Raw genomic sequence first — 23,206 nt, forward strand, 5'->3', positions numbered from 1 at the left:
CAGGAAATTAAAATCTCCCACCACAACAACCCCGTTACTATTACTCCTTTCCAGAATCTGTCTCCCTATCTGCTCCTCGATGACCCTGTTACTATTGGGAGGTCTATAAAAAACCCCCCAGTAGAGTTATTGATCCCATCCTGTTCCTAACCTCCACCCAGAGACTCCGTAGACAATCCCTCCATGACTTCCTCCTTTTCTACAGCCATGACACTATCTTTGTTTAACAGTCCCACGCCCCCACCTCTTTTGCCTCCCTCTCTGTCCTTTCTGAAACATCTAAAATCCGGCACTTGATGTAACCATTCCTGCCCTGAGCCATCCAAGTCTCTGTAATGGCCACAACATCATAGCTCCAAGTACTGATCCACACTCTAAGCTCATCTGCTTTGTTAACAATACTCCTTGCATTAAAATAGACACATATCAAACCATCTGCCTGAGTGCGTCCCTTCTCTATCACCTGCCTATCCTCCATCTTGCACTGTCTCCAAGCTTTCTCTATTCGTGAGCTAACCTCCCTTTTTTCCGTCACTTCAGTTCGGTTCCCAACCCCCCCCCCCAGTGATTCTAGTTTAAACTCTCCCCAATAGCCTTAGCAAATCCCACCAGGGTATTGGTCCCCCTTGGATTCAAGTACAACCTGTCCTTTTTGTACAGATTGCACCAGCCCCAGGGAGGACTCAATGATCCAGAAATCTGAATCCCTTTCTCCACTCCAATCACTCAGCCACGCATTTATCCTCCACCTCATCCTATTCCTATTCTCACTTTCGCGTGGCACAGGCAGTAATCCCGAGATTACTTTGTGGTCCTGCTTCTCAACTTCCTTCCTAACTCCCTGCAATCTGTTTTCAGGACCTCCTCCCTTTTCCTACCTATGTCGTTGGTACCAATATGTACCACGACCTCTGGCTATTCTCCTTCTCACCAAGATATTGTGGACACGATCAGAAACTTCCCAGACCCTGGCACCTGGGAGGAAAACCACCATCCGTGTTTCTTTCCTGCGTCCACAGAATCGCCTGTCTGAGCCCCTAACTATAGAGTCCCCTATGACTGCTGCCATCCTCTTCCTTTGCCTACCCTTCTGAGCTACAGGGCCAGGCTCTGTGCCAGAGGCGCAACCACTGTTGCTTCCCCCAGGTAGGCCGTCTCTCCCAATAGTACTCAAACAGGAGTACTTATTGTTAAGGGAGACAGCACAGGGGTTCTCTGTAGCATCTGACTCTTGCCCTTCCCTCTCCTGGCTGTTACCTACTTATCTGTCTCCCGAGACCCCGGTGTGACTACCTGCCTATAGCTCCTCTTTATCACCTCCTCACTCTCCCTGATCAGAAAAAGGTCATCGAGCTGCATCTCTAGTTCCCTAACACAGTCCCTAAGGAGCTGCAGCTCGATGCACCTGTTGCAGATGTGGCTGTCCAGGAGGCTGGGAGTCTGTAGGACTTCCCACATCTGACACCGAGCACAGAAAGCCGGCCTCACACACATACTTCCTGTCTGTATTCTAAACAGGTAACCTACCTCACCTCGACCTGTTATTACCAAAGCCCCATTGAGCCGAAGCCTTCCTACTCTGTCTCCCTCTACTCTAACGCCCACTCTGTAAAGCTGTCATCTGGAGAAAAACGTTCCTGTTGGAAGCTGGAAGTGAAGACATACTGAGACAGGAGTTTCCGGTGTGGGGTGAAGGGGAGGGAAGATGTCTCAAAACAGGATGACCCGGCAAAGGAGGAGATGTCCCAAGACAGGAGGTCTCATTGGGAAGGAAGACCTAATGTGGGGCGGGGGGGGGGGGGGATAGTGAGATTACTTTGGACATGAAGCTGTCATGGTAGGGGAGACATCATGAAACATGAGCTCCCAGTGGAGGAGATGTCCTGAAACACGAGGTCAGGAGGTCCCTGTGGAATAGACATCCCAAGATAGGAGGTCCCATTGGGAAGGAGAAGTCCAGGTTGTGGGGGGGGGGGTGATTAGTTTAGATAGGAAGTCCCAGTGTAAGGTGGGTTAGGTGTTTCGAGTCAGGATGTCATCGTAGGGGAGAAGTCTCCAGAGGAGAAGCTTTCCTGAGACAGAGGAGGCATCACAAGACAGGAAGAGCCAGTGGGTGAGATGTCCTTTCTTGCTACATTTCCTCTCAACCAGGACCCTATGTACAGTCATTTACCTGACTGAGACAACCTGTTTTGGGATGACTATCACACTGGAATGTCTCTCGAAACATGATTTCCTGTTTCACCCCTCCAAATGGGACCTCCTGTCTCATGTTTTCTCTCAAACCCCACCAGGAACTCCTGTTTTGGGATATATCTCCCATTCAAACCTCCTGTCTCAGGACATCTAACCCTCACTGATACTTCCTTCTTGGGACATCTTCCTGCAGCTGGTACTTCCTGTCTCAGGATGACTCCCCACTCCACAGAGCCCACCAGGACGTCCTGTCTCAGGAGGTCTCCCCACTCCCATCGGGGCTTCCTGTCTTGGGACATCTCCTCACCCCTATCAGGACCTCTTTGTTGGGATGTCTTCCCCTACCCCTCCACCACTACCTCCTTTCTCAGGATAATTTCCCCATCAGGACCTTCTGTTTTGGGACCTCCCCTACTGATACTTCTTTTCCCACTCGCCCCACACCAGGAATTCTTGTCTTGGGATGTTGCCCCTACTGGGACATCCTTTCTTGAGACCCCCACACCCCCACCAAGGCCATGTCTCAGAACATTTCCCCAGATGGATCCTCCTGACTCAGGACGTCTCCCTGCCCTTTTGGGATGGGACGTCTTCTCCTAACCCTCCACCAGGACCTCCTTTCTCAGGATATAGGGCCTCCCTTACTTGGACCTCCTGTCTGGGTAGTCCCCTTGGTCCTTCTGTCCTGGCTTGTCCCCACGGTTTCCTGGCTAGTCTCCCCCACTGGGTCATCTTGTCCCAGGTCATTTCTCCCAAAGAAACTTCCTGTCCCAGGTCATCTCCCCCAATGGACCTTCCTGTCCCAGGTTATCTCCCCCACCAAGCCCTGCTGTATCAGAACATCTACTCTCACAGAACTTCTTGTCACAGGATGTCTGACCCCTCCCACATCAGGAACTGTCCCCTCCCACCTTAGGGGAAATTGTCTACCTTGAAGATGGAGTCTACTGACAGAAGTTTCCTTAGGTAAACTATCACCTTGTTCCATTTATCCAAAGGGTGGCGTTAGTTCCTAGTGACTGAGATTTCACTTCTGCTCACCAATTCCTACATCACCAACTACTGGGGTCCCCAGAGCTTTGACTCCAGCTGATTACCAGCTCTGAAAGTGTCACGTAGTTTTCCATGTAACAGTCAAGGGACATCAGACAGATCCTGAAACTGTGACAAGATGAGCTTTTGATATCTGATCTACCTTCTAAATTTTCAAAAGAGCCACAGTGATCATGTATAGACCAAGTGGAGTGGGGAACTCCCTGACCCTTCTCACTATCTGGCCCCTGGACACACAGCTCAAATGATGGATGAGCTAAGTCAGAAATTGAATTTTTGAATTTTTCAATGCTTCTCAAGCTTGGAATTTCTCAAAGGTTTGCTCTTATTGTGTTTGTCTGGACTGTAGGAGTAAGCTGAGCTTATTTTAATACTTCCACACTGCAATACTAACAGTACTTCCTGTGGTAAGGCAAAAAGTTAAACAAAAGAAGGTAAGAACTTGGATCAGGAGTAAGTTATCTGGCCTATTTAGCCTGGTCCCCAATTCAGTAAGATCATGACTGATCTGGTTGTGATCTCAGCTTCACCTACATGCTTTTCCCCCTCATGTTAATTTCTCTACTATGCAAAAATCTGCACTTAGTGACAACATTATAACGAAGTCTACTTAACAAGGTGGTCATTGAATTCATCTTTATGGCCTACTGCTGCTGCAGCCCATCTACTGAAAAGTTCAACGTGCTGTGCATGCAGAGAAGCTCCTCTGCACACCACTGTGGCTGCTTGAGTGACTGTCAGCTTGTACCAATGTAGCCATTCTCCCCCAACCTCTCCCATTTACAAGATGTTTGCACCCACAACACTGCTACTCTGGATTTTTTTTTGTTTCTTTTCATACAATTCTCTGTAAACTCTAGAGACTGATGTGAGTGAAAATTTTGGGAGATCAACAGTTTCTGAGATACTCAAACCACTCCATCTGTCACCAACGATCATTCCACGGTCAAAGTCACTTAGACCACATCTCTTCCCCATTCTGATGTTTGAGCTGAACAACTACATATATTTATGCATTGAGCTGCTGCCACATTATTGGTTAATTAGAGGATTAACGTAGCTCATCCATTAATTAATTAATTAACCATTAAGGACCAGGTATACATAAATTGGCCACTGAGTGTAATTGTGTCTTAATTCCACAGACTCACTACTCTCCGGGAAAAGCAGTTTCTCCTCATCTCTGTCCTAAATCTATCCCTCTCAAACTTGAGGCTCTGTCCCCAGATTGTTTCCCATAAAATGGCAATGCGCTGGGTTGCAGCAGCTTCTGTGGGGCCAAACAAAAGAGTTATTATCTTTTTTAAACTTTTTTTTTTAACGACTGCAAGACCCTGCTGGATATTAAGAACTTAAAAGTTCTGTAGGTCTGCCCCATCAGCAAGTTGCTCAATGGCGGAGAATCTGAAGGAACTGGACTTGGTACAGACCGTGTTGCAGACTGCCACCAAAAGCATCGGAGCTGATGCACAAAGGCAGTGTGTAGTCTAATAGCAAGTGATTGTCTTAGTCACTTTCCTTGTGATTGCAAGACCCTGTTGGACATTCATAATGTGGAATGCTGCTAGTCAGGTTCTCTGATTTATCAATGGGACTGATGGCAGGCGAGCTGTGTGACCTCAGTCGTAGCCAGGATTAGGCCTCAAGCCGCAGTGTCACCTGTCTGCATTAAAGTTAGTGTCATCAGCGAACTTACTATGCTATATTCAGTCGCCTCTTCCAATTATTTGATTTGATTTATATCATGAACAATTGTGGGACCAGCAATGACTTCTGCGGTGCCCTGGTCACCACTGACTACCAACCAGAAAAACACCTATTTATCACAATGCTCTGGGATAAGTCTTTCGTGCAGCACCTTATCAAATGCCTTCTGAAAATCTAAGTATACAACATCCACCTGTTACCCTCTATCCACTGCGCTCATTATATTCAGACACTGAGTCATGTAAAACTCCATTGACAGCTCTCACGTATGGTGAAGTGAGGTCCTGAGACAGATATCTGTTACTCCCATCAGGAGGAACACGCAGCCTACACAAGCAATAGGACAGGGTGTCTTGTCAAAGCACACTCACAAACAGTGGCGGGGAATGGACACTCTATTATTGAGAATAAAACCTGCCCTTCTCAGAAACACTTTACATATGGGAGCACAGTCACTGCAGTTACACCAAAACACTCCAGCAACGCAGGATTCCCAACAGAGTGACTTTAAAATGACTCAGTAATTGTTCTTGTGACATTGGCTAAAGGATGAACTTTAACTGAACGATCTGTCTCTTCTGTAAGACTGCTGTGCAATCTCGGCTTTGAAGGAGGGAACACTTGATGATATGGCATCTCTGCAGAGGGATGGCACAGTTAGATCAGGCAGGAAGTACAGCGGATGCTGCTGGGCAGGTGGGGGAGTATTACAATCTTCAATAGCTTCTGGGCAAGACTCTGAAGCTGTGGGAGAGTCTGGGTTGTTGGTGGGTATGCAATGGCGGATGTTGGCTCTAAATGGGAGCAGAGCAGGGATGGGGAGGAGTTGCTGTGGGTGTGGGGGAAGAATGGGGTTGGGCTAAGGAGGCTGGAATTACTCAGTAGCTATAGGAAGGTTGTGCTGAAGTAAAGGCATGATCTGAGGCTACAGCCCCCACCTCAGGCACCCACTGAGAACAGCTTCTTCTCATATCCAATTCTGCAGCCAGTCAGAAACACTGACCAAAATCTATCCAGAAAGAAACACTTACCTTGCGTGAATCTGCACTGGGTTACTGAACCTCTACTCACAGACTGAGCCCATGGTACCAGCCAAGCAGTGCAGAAATCTGACTCACGTTTCAATGTGAAGATTCTCAGTATCGCCCTTGGTCCCATGAAGAGATACAGACAGTGTGGGATCGATGTCGAAGTGGGTAATCCTGCTAGAGAAGTGAATCTTCAGTTGATAGTGATAAACTGGAAAGAGAAAGTACAGTTGATTACTATCCACTTGCAGCCTCTGTTCACTGCCTCTGGCAGCAGCACTCTTCCAGATGTCCTCAGTCTGAGTTGTGGTCAGACTTTCCTACGGAGACAGCAGAGCTTTCCTGAAGAATAACACTGGGCCTAAAAGACAGGATGCGCCTTAATTCATGGACAAAGCCCAGCTCTACAGCCAGTGGGGGCCCCACTGCTGATGCCAGTGGAAAAGCCCATTCTCCCGGGCATGTCAGGGCACAAGGGTAGTGGAAAAGTGTTGCTGTAGAACACCCTGAGACACAGTGTTCGTGTGATGTCAGTCACTGCTGTTTGATTCATAACTCACTGGATTATGATGGTGCTTTATGGTTGATGCGCCCACACACCCCAGTTCCTCAGCAGCTCAGATTTCACCCAGGGCACCTACCCCTGAAGCCCCCTGCTCAAACTTCTTTGAAAGGCTGTCTGCTGGTGTGAGGGGCTTAAAGCAGCAGATGGGCCCGAGGCAGACCGCTGAACACACCCCGCAACTGCTGCAGCACTGAGCAACTGCTCCACCAGCCACCATGGGGGTCAGGAAGGAACAGAAAGAACTCAGTACATGGCTCCTGAATCAGTGCTGATCCCCACTAATCTGAGCTGATCCTATCAAATACAGACTCACATTCAAGAACACTTTACAATTCAAGTTCTCAGTATTATATTTTTATTCCATTTGCACAGTTTGTATGTTGCTGATTTGCTAGGCTTTACGTATACATTTTTTCTTTGTAAATTATATTGTATTTCTTTTTTTCTTTCCTGCTAAAGCAAAAAAAAAAATTCTCAGGGTAATATATACGGTAACATATATGTACTTTAATAATAAATGTACTTTGAACTTTGTAACTGACTGTGTGGTTTTTCTGCATTACTGATTCAAACTTTCTAACCAGGTACATCAACCCATTCCCAGTAAAGACCCCTTCCAGGAGGAGGAGGAAATGCACCAGCAACTGCCTGGGTGAGTGGACTTTAGTCATGGGGAGAGAGTAGACAGGCTGGGCTTGATTTGCTGCAGTAAGGGAGCCTGAGTGGTGACTCACTATTCATATACATATGAATTCATAAGGGGGATAGATAGGATAGATATTCAGAATCCTTTCAGAGATATCAAACACTTGAAGAGATATGTTAAGATATGTTAAGGAAGGAGTTTGAAAGAAAGGGGTAAATTTTTGTTCTCACACAGAGAGAGGCTGAGAGAGAGAACAGAGAGAGAACTGGAACATGTTGTCTGAGGTGGTAGAATCAGATGCAATTTATCAGAGGGATTTGGATGGGCAAAACCTCAAAGGACATGGTCCTATTGCAGGTAAATGTGATCAGTATCGATGGGAAAGGTGGAGGGCCAAAGTGCACTGCAATTCAGACTCTATAACACAGCGGCAGGCAATTCGTTCCATCAAGTCTGTGCTGCCACGAGGAAATCTGCAGATGCTGGAAATTCAAGCAACACCCACAAAATGCTGGTGGAACACAACAGGCCAGGCAGCATCTATGGGAAGAAGTACAGTTGACATTTTGGGGCGAGACCCTTCGTCAGGACTAACTGAAAGAAAAGATAGTAAGAGATTTGAAAGTAGGAGGGGGAGGGGGAAATGTAAAATGATAGGAGAAGACTGGAGGGGCAGGGGTGAATTTAAGAGCTGGAAAGATGATTGGCAAAAGGGATACAGAGCTGGAGAAGGGAGAGGATCATGGGACGGGAGACCTAAGGAGAAAGCAAGGGGGAGGGGAGCACCAGAGGGAAATGGAGAACAGGTAAAGAGTGATTGTGAGAGGGGCAGAGAGAGAGAAAAAAGGTGGGGGAATAATAAATAAATAGAAAGATAGATAGATAGCTAGATAGATAGATAAGGGATAGGGTAAGAAGAAGGGGCATTAACGGAAGTTACAGAAATCTATGTTCATGCCATCAGGTTGGAGGCTACCGTGACAGAATATAAGGTGCTGTTCCTCCAACCTGAGTGTGGCTTCATCTTGACAGTAGAGGAGGCCATGGATATACATATCGGAATGGGAATGGGACGTGGAATTAAAATGTGTGGCCACTGGGAGATTCTGCTTTCTCTGGTGGACAGAGAGTAAGTGTTCAGTGAAACGGTCTCCCAGTCTGCGTCGGGTCTCACCAATATATAGAAGGCCACACTGGGAGCACCGGACGCAGTATACCACAGCAGCCGACTCACAGGTGAAGTATGGAAGGACTGTCTGGGGCCCTGAATGGTGCTGCCTCTGTACACCCTGTTCTTCACCCATGGCCAGGCAAGGTGATCTATGACATAAGAGATTTTGCATATGCTGGAAATCTTGAGCAATACACACAAAATGCTAGTGGAACTCAGCAGTCAAGCAGCATCTTGAGAGGGGAATAAGCCTAGACCTTTCATCAGGTGCTCTGTTCTGACTATTGACCCAACATTGTCTCTCTTTCCCTGCTCCCTCACTGTACGTTGAACAATCTTCACCATCTCCTGACCTATCAGTTGGTTTGTCAGTTAGTATAAACTGTGTCTGTTAGTGAAGGAACCATTTGTCACCAGAAATGTTCACTCCCTGTGTCTCTGTCAGAAATAATCTGGTCCTAGGGCACTTGGCCCATTGTCTAGATTGTAAAATATTAAGCCATTCCACAGGAACATTCCCCAAGCTACCCGTGGGGAAAGATCAGCGGAGGCTTGGTCGGACAGCTGGATGTTAAGGAGTGTTGGAAAGGAGAATTGCAGAACCAGGGACAGGACAGTGGTATCCCAAATGAACGGTCTCAGCCTGAAACATCCATTGTTTACTCTTTGCCATAAATGCTGCCTGGCCTGCTGAGTGCCTCTAGCATTTTGTGTGTGTTGCCTTGATACTGGTCTATTGTTGTCATGTGTACTGAGGTACTCTGAAAGTCTTTGACATGCATGCCAGCTGGTACTGATTACTTCATCACATCAATGCATCAAGGTAGTACAAGTATAAGCAAATGTGGAATTAGTGTTACAGTTACAAAAAATAGCAGTGCAGACAGACAATAAAGTGAAATAGAATTGAGATTTAAATGAGTAGACCAATTAGACTCTCTGCTATCCAAGACTGGTCTATAAACACATTAAAACCAGATAACCCAAAGGAGGGAACAGTAGCCCAGGACCGGAAGTGTGTGAGTTTCACAGTGGGGCCAATAAGGGTGTCCATCTCCCAAGTCATGTCAGGGGTTGGCTGTGAGTCAATCCGGGGCCACCTACACCTCTGAGGGACATGTGAATCAGGTGGGTCTATGCTGAGCAAGTCCCCCCTCCTCCAATGTTAGAGTCCCAGCAGAGCCAGCCAAGGTGGGATTTTCTGCAGACTAGCTTGCTGACCCTCCAGTCCCAGAACCCTGTGTACCAAGAGGTGCAGAGCTGGCCGGGGGAGGTGTTGAAGCAGGATGGAGGTAGGGTTATGGAGGTGGGGTGAGGGAAACCCATGGTTTGAAGGTCACACTGGGGCCTAAGATGAGATGAGATGTCTGTGCGGCACAGCAGAAATTGGAGGTGGGTGGGCGCGTGTGTTAGGGAAGAGAAGGGATCCGTGTTAAGGAACAGAGAGTGAGATGTGAGTGGTGTCAGGACTGGAGGATAGCTAAATCCCTACTTGTCTCAGACACCAGGCGGGGAGGGGCAGTTAAAGAGCCTGAGGTCTCAGCCCATGCTGGTCTGTGATGGGGCCATTGGCTGGTGGTCTCAGGCTGTGCAGGTGTGAGGTGTGGACCTGCCCTGGTGTGGGGAGTAGTGTTTCACTGGGACAGGACGGAAGCCTCAGATTCTATCTCAGCCCCATCACCTTTCAACCACCCAGTCAACAACACAGCAGCCCGTGCAATTTTTCCAGAGCCCCGGAGAAAGCTCCGACAGATACTCCAGTAAGTTCCAGGTCATCACCTTTGAACAAAATGATAAGACAACTCTCCTCCAACCATGCCCATAGTATGATCCCCAGAATAACCCCCCACCTGGACTGCATAGAACACCTCCCATTCCACTCCCAGTCGAAACGGATGGACCTGCTCCAGCTCTTTTCCATACAGTGCCCCACTCCTCAAACTGCACCGCACCAGGAAATCCTCCCCACTATGGATAGGAGTTGGTAAATCCTTCCTGATAAACTGTTCACCAAAGATTCCTCTCCCACTCACCAGCAGAGACCTGTCAGGGGAGAGCAAATTCCCTGGCTTGGATCCTACACGTGAAAAGACTTAAGAATTAATGGCCTCCCCCAGAGGAAATCACCCAACCCAGCCCCTCCCTCAGAGAGATTCCACTGCCCTGCTCAGAGAGTATGCCCTGCCCTTCTGGACCCCTGCTGCACTCACACTGCCCCTACCTCGGAAAGGCATCTCAGCCCTGGTCCTCAGGTACATCTTGCTGGCCCTCTTATTGCGGATCCGTGTCACGCCATAGCCTAGCGTGTTGCATCGATTCTTGCGGCAGTTCAGACACATGCCTTTCTCGAAGGAGTGGTGGTTGCTGCAGCGAAATGCCATGCACGGCTGATCACTGTGCAGCAAGGAGTCAATGAAGAGGTGGATGGATCGCTCGTGCTCACACTTCACAGCTTCCGAGAATGCTGTGGGGAGACGGAGACATGGCGGTCAGCATCTGTGTACACCACAGCGTACACGGGGTGACCTTCCACCCACAACCCGGCTCGACTCATGGGCCTTGATATATCAGATCACTGCTCCATTAGCCACAACCCACCCATCCCTCCCTCCACCACGGGTAACAACAGGCCAATCCCCACCACCAATAGTGTGATGACAATGGACCAATTTCCTTTCCCCAAAAGAGAGAACAGTAGATGAATTGCTCCTCGTCTCTCCCTACATATCAACATTGGGGTGACAATGGATCAATCCCCGTCCTGTTTCCTCTCCTGCTGGAATGACCAAAGATCAATTACACCTCCCCTTCGGCTTTGAACTGTTACCCACATTACTGAGCTGACATCCAGCCTAAGGTCCCTGACCCAAGCTGGGTTTGGTAGGTGGTCACCTGACAGGATCTTTCTTCACTTTCTGGAGGTGGGCACTTGAGGGATCAACATTTATTGCCCACCTCCAGATGCTGAAGTCCTCCCTTAGTGCCACTGTGACAGGAGTTCCACAGCATCTTTCATCTTGAAAAGATACACACAAAATTCTCCAGATGCTGGAAGTCTGGAGAAACACACACAAAATGCTGGAGAAACTCAGCAGGTCAGGCAGCATCTAGAGACAGAAATGAACAGTTTACTTTCAGTGCTTATGAAAAATCTCAGCCCGAAATAGTGACAGTTGACTTCCCCCTGTAGATGCTGCCTGACATGCTGAGTTCCTCCAGTATTTTGTGTGTACTACTCAATAATCTCTAGGTTAGTGTGGTGTGTGGGCGGAGGGGAACCTGTATGTGGCAATGTTCTCACTCCTTTGTCCCTCTCAGTCCCACAGTTTGAGAGGTGCTACCGTAGCAGTCTGGATGAGAAACTGCAGTACATTTCACAGACGCTGCACACTACAGTCTGGGTGAGAAACTGCAGTACATTTCACAGACGCTGCACACTACAGTCTGGGTGAGAAACTGCAGTACATTTCACAGACGCTGCACACTACAGTCTGGGTGAGAAACTGCAGTACATTTCACAGACGCTGCACACTACAGTGGGTGAGAAACTGCAGTACATTTCACAGACGCTGCACACTACAGTCTGGGTGAGAAACTGCAGTACATTTCACAGACGCTGCACACTACAGTCTGGGTGAGAAACTGCAGTACATTTCACAGACGCTGCACACTACAGTGGGTGAGAAACTGCAGTACATTTCACAGACGCTGCACACTACAGTCTGGGGCAGCATCTGCTGCTGGGACACCTCACTGAACACTGAGGACAGTGGATTGATCGCAGGGAGATCAGACTGGTGCAAGTTGGACTGCTCTGTGTCCTGCACCCACTGGGTGAGACAATAATTGGGGGCAAAGCCCACAGCCTGCAAAGGAGAGGGTGGTGTATGAGCTCAGCATACCCCCTCCCAGAGGACCTGGAGTTGAATCACTGTGGTGCCCACGCCACCCCTATGACAGCATCCCAGGCTGCCCCTCTGATTCACTAGGATTGTGGACAGCTGGATGTTCAAAGGACAGTTTGCAAACTTTTGTTACAGAAAGTGAGATGGGAAATTATCATAGATGATAATTGGCAGAGGAACTGAAGCTGTTTTCCATACTGGGAGATCTTAGTTGATCACCAGGAGCAGCACTGGACTTTTAACTTGTAATTCATGACTTTGGTGGTAAATACTAATGTGTCCGAGTTTGCGTTGGAAAGGTGAGCTGTGAGGAGGCAGATAGGAAATGTGGGAACAGGAGGGGAATCACACACCCTGGTTGTGAAGTAGATGGAATTCCCATAAAATGGGGAGAAACTAGTCTGTCTGCAACGTTTGGTGTGACATTCTTGAAATGTGTGAAGTGAACATGGAGAGATGGTGACAGCTGGTACCTTGGCTTCTAATGTGAGGCTGGAGGATGAATGGGGCCATCTGCTAGGTTCCGGGCTCCGTTGGTCTCACTTGGTCCAGCTTTGGACTCTGTTGGATCCAACTGAAGTCAGCATCATGTGATCACTGGGACTGAAGGCTTGTCCCAAGGAGACACCGAGCAAGATCAACAGATACCACTTTGCCCACCAGCACCCTGTCTCCCAGGCAGGATGTAGGCCAGCATCCTGGAGAAGATACCTCAGTAACTATGCCATCTCACCCTTGTTCTTACCATAAATACCATACATGGCAATGTTGTTCACGGCCCGCTGTAGGTCACAGCCCGGTTGAGAGTGGCCTCCATTTGGATAGATGTCAACGTGTCCCACGGGCTGTCGGATCCCAATACTCAGCCCCAGAGACTGCCTCGTGAAGGTGTGGAGGACATCAACAAAAGTGGCGTCATCCGGGGACAGCCGCTCCTCAGCGTGGACCCCCTCGAACACCGGCCCTGCTGGATCCAGCCCTGGAAGGGAACACACACCCATGGCACCCCTGCTTTCACGGTGTAATGCCTCTCCCTCCCATCGGGTGCAGCTGGTATGGAGAGGGACAGGTCCTAGTGCAGGGACAAACATGCACTGTCACAGGATACCCTAAGCTGAAGCAGGGTTTAGGAGTTGAGGATATTGCAGCATCATCGTTTAATGAGGGAAATGACAGTGGTGTCTGGTTCCTGACTTCTTCAGGCAAGGATTAAAACAGACAAAAGGTTGTAAATCAGTTAAAGAAACAATGAGAGTTGTTGGAACACCAGCAAATAGAACCACATGTTGAATTCAGGTACTGAGGCCAACCACTGACATACAAGACACCCCAGGCACACTGAAAGATGAGGAAGCACATTTCCAAAGAACACAAGAACAAGGAAATATTTAAAAGGGAACTGAGGAGCAACGTTTCACACAGAGGCTGGTGAGTAGATGGTTCAAGCAGGTACTATACTATAATTTAAGAAGCACTCTGATAGGCCCATTGAGGGACAGTGCTTGAAGGGATATGGGCCATACATAGGAATTTGGGACTGTGGATGTCATGGTCACTGGACTTGTTGGGCTGAAGGGCCTGTATCTATGCTGTATTGCTCGATGACTCTGTCTGCCATATAGTGCCAACTCAAGAAGGTACAACTGTCAGTTCTAAGCATTGCCAAGATGGAGGAAGCAGACATGTCTGAAACTCCAGAATAAACTTGCAATGTTTATTCCTGCACCTAAATTACAGGGAAAGGCTGAACAAGTTAGGTCTTCATTTATTGGAGCGTAGAAAGTTGAGGGGGGACTTGATAGGGGTATTTAAAATAATGAGTGGGATAGATCGAGTTGACGTGGATAGGCTTTTTCCATTGAGAGTAGGGGAAATTCAAACAAGAAGACATGATTTGAGAGTTAAGGGGCAAAAGTTTAAGGGTAGCACGAGGGGGAATTTCTTTACTCAGAGAGTGGTAGCTGTGTGGAATGAGCTTCTAGTAGAAGTGGTAGAGGCAGGTTCGGTGTTGTCATTTAAAGTAAAATTGTATAGGTATACGGACGGGAAAGGAATGGAGGGTTATGGGCTGAGTGCGGGCCAGTGGGACTAGGTGAGTGTAAGCGTCAGCATGGACTAGAAGGGCCGAGATGGCCTGTTCCTGTGCTGCAACTGTTATACGGTTTATATGTAGCTTGTTTGTGGATTCAGCTGCTGCAAGGGATTTCAGTGGCCGAGGGATGAGTTACTAGTTCTGAGGCACACACACTGAGTAAGCCAGCTGCGGGCTCCATCCATTGCATAATTTACCAGCGTTGGAGGATGGAGCAGGGACTGGGACACATGGATCTGCCTATGAAATGGCAAAGGGGAAGGATAACTTCCCTTTCTCCATCAAGGGAGAAAGGGAAGTTATCCAATTGGTCTTCAGATCTTCCAAACATCAGAGCTACCAATGAGATGCTGGAAAAGGTGCTGAGCATTGGAGAGCTACTATGGCCTTCCACAGAATCCAATAGTGGGAGGGGCTCAAGATCTTCAGCTGATGTCCAGCGAATAGGGAGATGTTCAAAACATGGAGACACATGAGACCACAGATGCTGGAATCTGGAAAAACTGTTGGAAACTCTGCACATCAAGCAGTATCAATGGTGGGGGTGGGGGATGAATTATCTACATTTCAGGGTGAAATCCTGCATCAGGGTGGGAAAGTGAGGTAACATGGACAATATAAAGAGGACAGAGCAAGTGGTGAGACAGGAGTCCACCATTCCATCTCAGTGCTGAAACTCCTGTTTGCCCATTCCCCTCTCTTTATGTTAGCTATCTCCCCTCTGTACTCTCAGTCCTGGTACAGAGTTTAGACCAGAAATTTCAACAATACCTTTCCCTCTCGCAGATGCTGCTTGACCTGCTGAATTCATCCAGTAGATGAGTTAACATTTAATGCTTGATTGGTGAAGTTGTTGTCTATAAAGGGGCCTAAGATATTCATTGGCCCAGTTGTGTGGAGATACAAGAGGCAGGATGGAGGCGGAATTTGTGGGGACAATCAAGCTGGGAAGGTGTGGGCCTCAAGAATGGTCTAGAGCCTGAAATGATGAGTTGGAGAGCTAAAATGATCCCAGCAGATGCAAAAAAATAGGGCAGTGAATATAAAATGAGTGGAGACTGCAGGCTACAAAAGGGAGCAGTGTCACCCAAATAATACACAGATAGAAAATCTGAATCACTTCCCATCCTAGTGCAGATACAGGTCATTTGACAAAGGTATGGAATACCAGCTCATCATGGAACAGCTATATCATGTAACACCGCACCACAGGACAGGCATACAATGTACCACAAAACCACTGAACAGGTGTACAGTGTACCACAACACCACTGGACAGGTGTATAGTGTACCACAACACCAGTGGACAGGTGTACAACATACCACACCATACAGGACAGGCATACAATGTACCATGCTTCAAAGGGCAGGTGTACAATGGACCACGCAACACAGAACAGGAGTACAATGTACCACGCACCACAGAACAGGTCAACAGTGGATCACTGCATTCTGGGGCGGGTACACAGTGTCATTGCATTCCAGGACAGGTACATGATGGGTCACTGCATTCCAGGATGGGTACACAGTGGGTCACTGCATTCCAGGACAGGTACATGATGGGTCACTGCATTCCAGGACAGGTACATGATGGGTCACTGCATCCCAGAACAGGTACACAGTGGGTCACTGCATTCCAGGACAGGTACATGATGGGTCACTGCATTCCAGGACAGGTACACGATGGGTCACTGCATTCCAGGACAGGTACACGATGGGTCACTGCATTCCAGGATGGGTACACAGTGGGTCACTGCATTCCAGGACAGGTACATGATGGGTCACTGCATTCCAGGACAGGTACACGATGGGTCACTGCATTCCAGGACAGGTACATGATGGGTCACTGCATTCCAGGATGGGTACACAATGGGTCACTGCATTCCAGGACAGGTACACAATGGGTCACTGCATTCCAGGATGGGTACACAGTGGGTCACTGCATTCCAGGACAGGTACATGATGGGTCACTGCATTCCAGGATGGGTACACAGTGGGTCACTGCACTCCAGGACGGGCACACAGTGGGTCACTGCATTCCAGGACAGGTACACCGTGGGTCGCTGCATTCCAGGACGTGTAAACAATGGGTCACTGCATTCCAGGATGGGTACACAGTGGGTCACTGCATTCCAGGACAGGTACATGATGGGTCACTGCATTCCAGGACGTGTAAACAATGGGTCACTGCATTCCAGGATGGGTACACAGTGGGTCACTGCATTCCAGGACGTGTAAACAGTGGGTCACTGCATTCCAGGATGTGTAAACAATAGGTCACCGCATTCCAGGATGGGCACACGATGGGTCACTGCATTCCAGGATGGGTACACAGTGTGTCACTGCATTCCAGGACAGGTACATGATGGGTCACTGCATTCCAGGATGGGCACACAGTGGGTCACTGCATTCCAGGACGTGTAAACAATGGGTCACTGCATTCCAGGACAGGCACACAGTGGGTCACTGCATTCCAGGACAGGCACACAGTGGGTCACTGCATTCCAGGATGGGTACACAGTGTGTCACTGCATTCCAGGACGGGTACACAGTGGGTCACTGCATTCCAGGACAGGTACACAATGGGTCACTGCATTCCAGGACCTGTACACAGTGGGTCACTGCATTCCAGGACCTGTACACAGTGGGTCACTGCATTCCAGGACGGGTACACAGTGGGTCACTGCATTCCAGGACAGGCACACAATGGGTCACTGCATTCCAGGGCGGGTACACAGTGGGTCACTGCATTCCAGGATGGTTACACAGTGGGTCACTGCATTCCAGGATGTGTAAACAGTGGGTCACTGCATTCCAGGACGTGTAAACAATGGGTCACTGCATTCCAGGACGGGTACACAGTGGGTCACTGCATTCCAGGACAGGTACACAGTGGGTCACTGCATTCCAGGATGGGTACACAGTGTGTCACTGCATTCCAGGACGTGTAAACAATGGGTCACTGCATTCCAGGACGGGTACACAGTGGGTCACTGCATTCCAGGACAGGTACACAGTGGGTCACTGCATTCCAGGACCTGTACACAGTGGGTCACTGCATTCCAGGACGGGTACACAGTGGGTCACTGCATTCCAGGACAGGCACACAATGGCTCACTGCATTCCAGGACTGGCACACAGTGGGTCACTGCATTCCAGGATGGGTACACGATGGGTCACTGCATTCCAGGACAGGCACACGATGGGTCACTGCATTCCAGGATGGGTACACAGTGGGTCACTGCATTCCAGGATGGGTACACAGTGGGTCACTGCATTCCAGGATGGGTACATGATGGGTCACTGCATTCCAGGACAAGTACACGATGGGTCACTGCATTCCAGGTTGGGTACACGATGGGTCACTGCATTCCAGGACAGGTACATGATGGGTCACTGCATTCCAGGATGGGTACGCAGTGGGTCATTGCATTCCAGGACAGGTACACGATGGGTCACTGCATTCCAGGTTGGGTACATGATGGGTCACTGCATTCCAGGACAGGTACATGATGGGTCACTGCATTCCAGGACAGGTACATGATGGGTCACTGCATTCCAGGATGGGTACGCAGTGGGTCATTGCATTCCAGGACAGGTACACGATGGGTCACTGCATTCCAGGATGTGTAAACAATGGGTCACTGCATTCCAGGACGGGCACACGATGGGTCACTGCATTCCAGGCTGGGTACACGATGGGTCACTGCATTCCAGGACAGGCACACAGTGGATCACTGCACTCCAGGGCAGGCACACAGTGGATCACTGCATTCCAGGACAGGTACACAATGGATCACTGCATTCCATGTTGGGTACACGATGGGTCACTGCATTCCAGGACAGGTACACGATGGGTCACTGCATTCCAGGATGGGTACACAGTGGGTCACTGCATTCCAGGATGGGTACACAGTGGGTCACTGCATTCCAGGATGGGTACACAGTGGGTCACTGCATTCCAGGACAGGTACACGATGGGTCACTGCATTCCAGGATGGGTACACAGTGGGTCACTGCATTCCAGGATGGGTACACAGTGGGTCACTGCATTCCAGGATGGGTACACAGTGGGTCACTGCATTCCAGGACAGGTACATGATGGGTCACTGCATTCCAGGACGTGTAAACAATGGGTCACTGCATTCCAGGACAGGCACACAGTGGGTCACTGCATTCCAGGACAGGTACACAGTGTGTCACTGCATTCCAGGACGGGTACACAGTGGATCACTGCATTCCAGGATGGGTACACGATGGGTCACTGCATTCCAGAATGGGTACACGATGGGTCACTGCATTCCAGAATGGGTACACGATGGGTCACTGCATTCCAGGATGGGTACACGATGGGTCACTGCATTCCAGAATGGGTACACGATGGGTCAGTGCATTCCAGGACAGGTACACGATGGGTCAGTGCATTCCAGGACAGGTACACGATGGGTCACTGCATTCCAGGATGGGTACACAGTGGGTCACTGCATTCCAGGATGGGTACACGGTGGGTCACTGCATTCCAGGATGGGTACACGGTGGGTCACTGCATTCCAGGATGGGTACACGATGGGTCACTGCATTCCAGGACAGGTACACAGTGTGTCACTGCATTCCAGGACGGGTACACAGTGGGTCACTGCATTCCAGGATGGGTACACGATGGGTCACTGCATTCCAGAATGGGTACACGATGGGTCACTGCATCCCAGGACCTGTACACAGTGGGTCACTGCATCCCAGGACGGGTACACAGTGGGTCACTGCATTCCAGGATGGGTACACGATGGGTCACTGCATTCCAGGACAGGCACACAGTGGATCACTGCATTCCAGGACAGGTACACAATGGCTCACTGCATTCCAGGATGGGTACACAATGGGTCACTGCATTCCAGGATGGGTACACAATGGGTCACTGCATTCCAGGATGGGTACACAATGGGTCACTGCATTCCAGGATGGGTACACAATGGGTCACTGCATTCCAGGATGGGTACATGATGGGTCACTGCATTCCAGGATGGGTACACGATGGGTCACTGCATTCCAGGATGGGTACACGATGGGTCACTGCATTCCAGGACGTGTAAACAATGGGTCACTGCATTCCAGGACAGGGCATTGCATAACATATTGTCATAGCACAGGACAGGCATGGGTGCTGCAGTTAGTGCAATGCTATTACAACTCAGAATATTGTAGTTTAATTCTGATATCATCTGGAAGGAGTCTGTATGTCTTCCCTGTGGAATCTGTGGGTTTCATCTGGGTCATCTGGTTTACTCTCACTGTTCAAAGACATACTGGTCAGTAAAGAGATACATAGATAGACTGCTTGTCCAGGAATGAAATAGCAAACCTACTTGTTTGAGGAGCCCTCAATTTATCTCAGCCTTCTGAGATTCAGTTTGAGGAGATCCAAGCATGAACACAAGGGACAACCCAGGATTAGCATTGCTGGGGAGTTGTTGGTTATGGATTATGCTGCACTGTGATATGCAAGAAGGAAATTGGCAAGCTTTTGATTCAGTGTCAGTGTAGTGTGTCCTGCTGACATTGCTCACAGTGCATTCTTTAGACTCTGAACAAACCTTTCTACCAAGCCATTTGTTGCTGGGTGCTATGGTGCAGGCGTAATATGTCTTACTCCATTCATTTTCAGGAATGACTGAAACTTCCACCACAAACTGTGGTCCATTGTCACTGACAAAGTGTTTTGGAACACTAGTCCTTGCAAATAGACTTTTCAGCACATCAGCAGTGTGTGAGGCTGTACTGGAGGCTACTGGGAAAACTTCTCACCACTTTGTAGCTGCATCCACTACTATCAAAAAGCTTATGTCCATGAATGGTCCGGCAAAGTCTATATGAATCCTCTGCCGATGTAATGCAGGCCATTCCCAGGGATGGAGAGGTGCTGCATTTGACATCCCACACAATGCATGGTGAGTTGCTCGATCAGCTGATCCACAGACAAAACTTTGAGCCAATGCTTTCATTTCAACCTTGCCTAGATGACCAGAACACAGCTCCTCCAGCACTTCAGCTCTCAACGTGGATGATTCAACAACTCTCAATAAGGCAACCTCCATCAAGGACAAGTTCATCTCAGTGTTGGTAGAAATGAGGGAACTGAAGCTTCTGCACTTTTACCATAAGATGTCACAAGCAAGCTTCATAATGTTCAGTACAGTGTCTGATGTCACTACTTCCTTTACCTTTTAGAAAACCATCTCATCCTGCTTTGTCCATTGCCATTTCTTCCCAATCTGTACCAATGAGTTCAAGGTGTGGAGAACAGTAGTCAGGTTTGGCAGGAACCTATTATAGTAATTGACAAATCCTAAAAAGGTCTGCAACTGTGATGTCCTTTGGCCTTGGAACATCCACCACTGCTTGAATTTTCTCAGCACACCTGTGTAATCTTTGTGTGTCGATTGTGTGACCACAGCGAATGATGCTTGATTTAAATAATTCACACTTGTTGCATCATACTCTGAGCCCATAACCTTCTAATCTTGTTAACACTGTACTGAGATTTTGGAGACGTTCCTTGTCATCCTTACCAGTAACAATGATGTCATCCAGGTAACCTAAGCACTTGGGCAGCCTTGCAGCACCTGGTCCATAGCCTTCTGCCAGAGTGCAGGTGAAGATGCTACTCCAAAATATAGTGATAAAGCCCTTTGTGAGTGTTTATGGTGAGAATCACTTTGGACTCTTCTTCCATCTCCATCTGTAGGTATGCCTCAGCTAAGTCCACTCTGCTTAAGTGTTTTCCTCCAGAATGGTCTGCAAGAATATCCTCTATCCTGGGCAGAGGTTATTGATCTACTTTCAGTACTGGATTGATGGTAACCTTAAAATAACCACAGATCCTGACAAGTCCACACTTCTTGGCTATTGAGTCCACTGGCATTGCCCATGGGCTTCATTCAACTTTGGAAAGAATTCCTTCAGTTTCCATGCGATCTAGCTTACTGGCTACTTTTTCACAAATGGTAAAAGGAACCAAATGGGCTTTGTAAAATTTGGGTGCAGCATTTTATTTTAACACAATTTTATCCTTGATATGTTAGAGTTTTCCAATGTCATCTCTGATCACCTCTGTGGCATCATCCAGTACCCTTTTTAATTCACTTTCAGTTGACTCTCCTGAAGGGAATGTTGCCTGCAAATAGTAGATGGACCTCCAATCAAGTTGTAATAGTCTCAGCCAATCACAACCCTACAATGCTGGCCTCCTGTTTTCACCAGCTCAGTGTGGCTTGCTGGTTGTTGTATTTCACTGTTACAAACATCATTCCCACAGGAGTTATCTTTTCTCCAGTTTTAAGTTCTTGTATGGATATCTACATGCTTCAGTTTAGTATCTTTGAAATGCCATTCAAAGACATTTTATGGAAAGACGGAAACAGCCAAGCCAGTGTCCAATTCCATTTTAATTAATTTGTAAGCCATATTGCTAGTAAATATGAATGCTGTAAATTATATGTAAAGGCTACCCAGTTCTGTGTCACTCCCATCATTATGAGATTTTTCATCAACAGGATGCAAATCAGAGCTCTTTTTGAAACTGCAAATTAATGTTTTATTTTTTTTCCTCTTCTCTACTTATTTTTGTCTGCCCGACATGCTATTTGTATGTCCTATTTTGCTGCATTTTCTGCAAGTTTTGCCTTTACAACTACAACTTGATTGGATGCCTGCATGTGTATGTGAGCCCCTGCCACAATGGTAACACAATTAGTTCAGCCAGACTGGTTTCTGTTTACACATTGCAATTTTGTTCACACTCACTTTTATTCATGACTGCAACTCAATTGCATCTCTGTCTGCTGCTTCCATTGATACAGCAATTTCAACTGCTCCTTTAAATGCAAGCTGTTCTTCAGTTAGGAGCTGTTTTTGAATGTTTTCTTGTAAGATTCCATAAACTAAATTATCTCCTAATGTTTCTTTAAGCCCATTACTGAACTGACAATGCTCAGACAAATTCTTCAATTCCGCCACATACGCTGAAATAGACTCACCTTCCTTTTAATTCTGCTTATGAAACCTAAAATGTTCTGCAATCAACAATGGTCTCAGTTCAAAATGTTCCTGCATTACTTCAACAATATCAGCAAAGCTCATTTCAGCTGATTTGGTTGGGGCAATTAAACTTTGAAGCAAACTTTATGCCTTTAAACCTAATGCACTCAGCAATACTGGCACTCATTTTTCATTAACAAGAGAAAATCTGCAGATACTGGAAATCTGAGCAACACACACAAAATGCTGGAGGAATTCAGCAGCCAGGCAGCATCTATGGAAAAAAGTACAGTCGACGTTTCGGGTGGAAACCCTTTGGCAAGACTCAAAGACTATTTCATTTGCTTCAAAGCACTGTTGAATTAGCTCAGTATACATGGACTAGTTACCCGTTAAGCAATCTAATGCATCTATCTTTTTGATGTAGTCAGCCATTTCTGCTATTATTTATGGTTACTATCACCCAGTACTCACTGTTTATGAACCTGTGAATTTTTCCATTTTCTGCCTTTTTTAACTCATATGTTTCTGCACGTGCTGTGCTTTTATTTTTCAACCACTCCTCACTGCGCTTCAACAGGCTGATAGCTGCCTTGGATTCATTGTTAAGTTACCTTGTCACCATTGATACGTTTTGTAACTTCATAATATTAAACTAATTGAAAGGAAATGATGGAGAGTTGGAAATGTAAGTCAAAGTCCATGTTTACTTTAAGCAAGGCACACACGCATCATGAGGTAATGTGGTGATGTACGCAATTCATATATTTTTACATATAACCATAATTAATTATTTAAATGAACAAGAA

At 47.7% G+C, this 23,206-nt stretch overlaps 1 protein-coding gene across 8 annotated transcripts in view; it reads right to left on the minus strand.

Annotated features, from left to right (window-relative positions):
• The window catches only part of LOC132406295 (lipoprotein lipase-like), an 81,160-nt gene that overhangs the window by 29,764 nt on the left and 28,190 nt on the right, over nt 1–23,206 (minus strand). For 6 of the 8 annotated variants that reach the window (XR_009516125.1, XM_059991740.1, XM_059991741.1 and 3 more), the window contains exons 5-7: nt 13,017–13,250; nt 10,588–10,830; nt 6,075–6,195 (exon numbers count right to left, since the gene is read on the minus strand). Coding sequence is in view for 7 of the 8 variants with exons in the window: in XM_059991740.1 (XP_059847723.1) it covers nt 6,075–6,195; nt 10,588–10,830; nt 13,017–13,250 (598 nt within the window). In the remaining variant the exon portion in view is untranslated. The remainder of the gene's footprint in view (nt 1–6,074; nt 6,196–10,587; nt 10,831–13,016; nt 13,251–23,206) is intronic. The other 2 variants (XM_059991743.1, XM_059991742.1) reach the window with 2 other exon arrangements.

This window comes from Hypanus sabinus, chromosome 16, assembly GCF_030144855.1.
Source record: "Hypanus sabinus isolate sHypSab1 chromosome 16, sHypSab1.hap1, whole genome shotgun sequence".
In the NCBI taxonomy this organism is placed as follows: domain Eukaryota; kingdom Metazoa; phylum Chordata; class Chondrichthyes; order Myliobatiformes; family Dasyatidae; genus Hypanus; species Hypanus sabinus.